Below are 4,848 nucleotides of genomic sequence, written 5' to 3' on the forward strand. Positions count from 1 at the left end.
AGAGGCAGCGTTCTAACCTCCTCGCCCATGAAGGTGGAGTTGCATGGAACAAAAAGGAGGTGGTGAGACCAAGGGGAAGAGTACAAGTCCCTCCCTAGCTTCTCCCACTGCTATTTTTGTGACCTTGAACAAACCACCAAGCGACCCCGTAATATCAGCGATCTTAGGCATCCCACGTACGCCAGGCTGGGTGAGGGGAGCCTAGAGATGTAGCAACTAGGAAATTGCTCACATCCAGGCCTGCATCGAGTCCTCCAGGCGAGTGTCTTTGAGAGGGCCAGCAAGAGACCACACCACAACCTATCTTCCTCAGTTTCCCGAGCTGGGAGTCTGAAGAGATCATGAGTCTCTCTTGGCAGAAGGCGGGCTTCTAGGGTATCTTAATGCAAATGTCATGCCAACCGAAGCCCCAAGTGGCCAAGGCCCCCACCCAGGGCACTCTGTCCCTGAGGTGTAGGCTGAGCATGCCACACATGCTTCCTGCCATTTCTGACTCCGTGTCCTAGCAGCTGAACAAATGGTACTTCTCCCCTACCCGCTGCCATTCCTGCGCAAAGGGCACGGAGCCTGGCGTGCAGCGCTGGCAGCTGTAGCTTTCCATGCTCCTGTCAAGTTTTCCAGGGCACAAATGAGACAGGCGAGCCAGGAATAACTGCCTGGGCCCCAGAGGGTCTACAGGGCTGGGACAACACCAGACCCAGCTTCAGACCTTTTCCCGAGGGGTCAAGCAGCACCCGTTACTCCAGGCCAGGGCTTTGGATGATGTCCATAGCCACTAGGAACCCATTATCAGACATGAATGCCATTTACAGGAGCCCAGGCGCCAATGGAACCTGTGTCCACTCCCTGTGTGACCTTGGAGGATGTGTTTAACTTCTCTGAACCTTAGCTCTTACAGTCCAAGGTAGGGGCCTCTTAGGACCCCAAGGAAATGGTTGTGAAGAGCCCTTTTCTGAACTTGACTGTGTTCAAAGTACTGCCATGACATGGTCATTTTTATGTCTGGTCCTGTAATCAAAGTGAGCTGAGAGCCAATCAGCAGTCTTCTGAACTGAAGGTTTTGCAGACCTGTGGAGTATAAGCCAAGTCCAAGGCCCCTCAGGGCCCCACAATGGATAAGGTGCCAACTCATGGTCCTTACCAGGAACAACAGACTAACAAAACCCCTACCCAGAGGAGGATCCAGATTGGACCCACTGACTAAAACAAGGGTGTGTGGGCTCCGCGGAGGGCACAAAGGGGGCCAGTCCTCCCTGCCTGCCCCTCAGGGATGGGTGTTCTGGGAGCCTGACACCCCTCCCCAGGGACTATATTAGCCATGTGAGTCATGGTGGACTGGCTGGGAGGCCACAGGCAGGCGGGCCCAGTGTAGGGTTACAGTCCATTTATGGGCGCAGCAAGGGCAGATATGAGTGTCGATGGCATTCACCCTCAGCTATTCTTAGGAGCCTCCCAGGAGCTCTGCACAGCCTGGCCAGGCAGCAAGGGACACAGCAGGCAAGGCCAGGGGTCGGGGTCCTGGGACCAGGAACAGAGATAGGAGCAAAGAAATGGTCTGGAAAGGTGGGGTTCATGCGTGTCCCCTAACCTGACTCTGTACGATTTGTCTGCAGAGGAAGCCGCTGCTGTCAACACCAGAATGTCTTACAGTGTGACTCTGACTGGGCCTGGACCCTGGGGCTTCCGTCTTCAGGGAGGCAAGGACTTCAACATGCCCCTCACTATCTCCCGGGTAAGTGTACATTGCCCATAGCCTTATTTCCAAAGGGGCAGGGCATTTTTGGAAGGGGGCTCATTCATGTCCATCTGCCATCAGCCAGTCTGTCTCCCCCAAGGCTCTTGGAAAGCAAAACCTGCCCCCTCTGGTCTGAAGCCTAGGACTGGACTGGTCTGATCTTGTCCATAGCTGAATTTGCTCACCCCAGCTTGTTCCCTGGACTTTGCCTGTCTAAGCGAGACATTATGGGCAGATAGCTGTCATTTTGAGCAGAGGGGAAATGCTGATCTTGCAAAGGGGGTGGGCTTGTGAGCAGAGAATGTGGGGCCTTCTTAAGCCCTTCCCTAGCAGGGTAGGCTTGGGGTATTTCCAAGCTTCAAGTCCCTCCCTAAAAGCAGGCAGTTGCTAAGGAGAGAGCATTCTTAGCATAGGGAAGGCAGGTAACAGGTAGGTAGAATGACAGATTGTTTTGCCAGCTGCCCTGCTGTCACAATATAAGTCCAGGCTAGACTGGTTGCTGGTCTCTAGTGTCCCCAGACACCAGCCCCTCCTCTCCCTGCCATAGCGGGCCTGGCAGAAACCTTACATCACCTGGCTCTTGGGTTAAACCTGTATTTCTCACTTGAGCCCAGGGATGCCTGTCTTACGGCTTTGCTTGGCTGCGACAATGCCCTCTGGGTCCTGTAGGATGTAGTGAGAAACAGCACCACCCATGGAAATGGCACCAAGCATCAGGTGGTATGAGGGTGGTTCCATTGTGTCGGAGAAACTGAGGCCCAGAGATAAAAGGTAGACATATTTGAAAGAAAAAGTGGAAGGTCTTTAATTATTGCTGTAGTCCAAGCCCCTAGGCCATAGCTGTTGCTATCTGCTCAGTATTTATTAAATAAGGCACCCTATAAGTCCCGGTAGATCTGAAGGTCCCATGGCTTAAGGGTTGAGAAGCATACAGGGAACAAGTATAACCTGCTTGGTGGCTGAGCCCCTGGAGGACTGATCTGGGCTTAAGGGGAAGGGTGAGACTCCAGGATGTTACTGTGAAGTTAGAGGCTGGAATCTGGCATGGTTGGATTACCGTTTCTTCCACAGAGCAGCAGAGGCTTGCCTTGGACCTGGGGCTAGCCTTGGACCTGGGGTTTGCCTTGGACCTGTGGCTGGTCCTCCGTGGTAGCTGAGAAGCCTGGAAAGTGCCTGACAGACAGGCAGGGCCCAGTATTGCCACTGAAGTAGTCTTGATCCTCAGACCACCTTTTTTTTTTAAAAAAAAAATTACTTATTTATTATGTATACAATATTCTGTCTGTGTGTATGCCTGCAGGTCAGAAGAAGGCACCAGACCCCATTACAGATAGTTGTGAGCCACCGTGTGGTTGCTGGGAATTGAACTCAGGACCTTTGGAAGAGGAGGCAATGCTCCTAACCTCTGAGCCATCTCTCCAGCCCCCTCAGACCACTTTTAAGCTAGACTTTTAGAGTGGCCTTTGGGGAAGGACAAGGTCCCTCCCCTCTCAGCTGCAGATCTGAAGTCTCTGCCCTCCAGACCTACTGCCCTGAAAACCACGGGGCTCTTGTGAAGAGGACACCCTAAACCGTGTAGATTCTGCTTGACGATGTGGTGACGTCAGGATGAGAGTCCAGTGGTTACGCCCAACCCTGGCTCTGCACAGTGCCCACTCCTGCAGCTATATGTTTCCTCCCTGTATAAGACAGGGCCTCTCGCATCGTCCTCATGTGCCCTCTGGCCTCCTATGCCTAGGACTAAGCCCAACATCCCCAAGGCTCATTGCTGGTGCTCCCTGCTCCATCTAATGGGAACAAATTCATCTCCAGGATCAGTGGTACCCAGAAAAGGCAATGACCTCACTCAGGACCTATGTACCACCTGGCCCCAGATGGCCAGGGCTTAAATGGGAGCACAGAGGTTTTAAACTAGACAACAGGAAGAATGTCCTCATTCAAAGAGAGGGCAGTTGGGGTGTGCTGGAAGCTAAAGCTAGGGAGACATTTAAACATAGAAGCCAGGGCAATGGGAGATCGGCTCACTTTTGATCCACACCCCAAATCACCTGGAGCAAGGTGGTCCGAGCAATGGTGTTCAGGTATGGCAGTCTTCTGAGAAATACAACTAGTGTGCTACAGATACCATGGGTCTGGCATCCTAGGCTTGGGCATTTCAGGCCCAGTGCTGACTGCGAACGTTAGGCCTTTGGCATTTGCTGCCGCGGCTTGCCTCCAGACCAGAAACAGTTTGCTCACAGAGACACAAGGCCAGGACTCTGCCCAGCTTCAGCAGTCCCCTGCTCCGGGGACAGTCACTGCAACTCTGAGGGGTGATCAGGGGAGAAGTCTGAGGTTACCAACTGGGAGCCCAGCAAACTGAGGCTTGCACGGGATAGAGGTGCCCATGGGTAGCATGCACTCATTCTGACACAGCCTAACTTCCATGCCTGCTCCTGAGCCCAGCAAACTGAGGCTTGCACGGGATAGAGGTGCCCATGGGTAGCATGCACTCATTCTGACACAGCCTAACTTCCATGCCTGCTCCTTTGCCTGTCAGTCTGGGCACTGGTGGAAGCTGGGCTCTCTCAAAAGCAGGTATGTGTTTCTCCCAGGAAGAGCAGCTGCCAACTGCATGCTGGGAGAAAGCTTGGATATCACCTTGCCTATGGCCTCCACACAGACACTATGGTATCAACCTGAGCAGGAGATCCCCAAGACCCTCATTTGGTGAACTTAAGCCTGAGAATCTGCAGAGATGGGGTTCAGGAGGGACACCCTAGGGTGGAGGGCAAATGCCTTTATTTATCCTAAACAGGTGCAGAGGCCTGCAACCTGAGCCGGCCTCTCCCCTCCCCTCCCCCACCTTAGCCAATTCTCCAGGAAGCGGAGTTGAGGGAGCAGATCAACAGGCCCAGTCCTTACCAGGGCCCCTGCCTCTGGCCAGGTGCTGGGGCTAGGTGTGGTACCTTACCCCTTCATCCTTTATGGCTGTGGCACCCTCCACCTTAGGAAGGAAGCAAATGTCTTTATTCAATTCTAACACAGCCTCAGTGGTCTCACCTAAAAAATGGGACAGTGCTGAACGTGTGTGTGTGTGTGTGTGTGTGTGTGTGTGTGTGTGTGTGTGTGTG

At 53.4% G+C, this 4,848-nt stretch overlaps 1 protein-coding gene across 10 annotated transcripts in view; it reads left to right on the forward strand.

The window, feature by feature from the left end:
- The first annotated feature begins 1,639 nt into the window (after positions 1–1,639).
- Positions 1,640–4,848, forward strand: part of Ldb3 (LIM domain binding 3) — a 58,693-nt gene continuing 55,484 nt past the window's right edge. For all 10 annotated transcript variants that reach the window (XM_013346806.2, XM_026779949.1, XM_026779950.1 and 7 more), the window contains exon 1: positions 1,640–1,732. In XM_013346806.2, coding sequence (XP_013202260.1) covers positions 1,640–1,732 — 93 coding nt within the window. The remainder of the gene's footprint in view (positions 1,733–4,848) is intronic.

Source organism: Microtus ochrogaster, chromosome 6, assembly GCF_000317375.1.
Source record: "Microtus ochrogaster isolate Prairie Vole_2 chromosome 6, MicOch1.0, whole genome shotgun sequence".
Classification (NCBI taxonomy): domain Eukaryota; kingdom Metazoa; phylum Chordata; class Mammalia; order Rodentia; family Cricetidae; genus Microtus; species Microtus ochrogaster.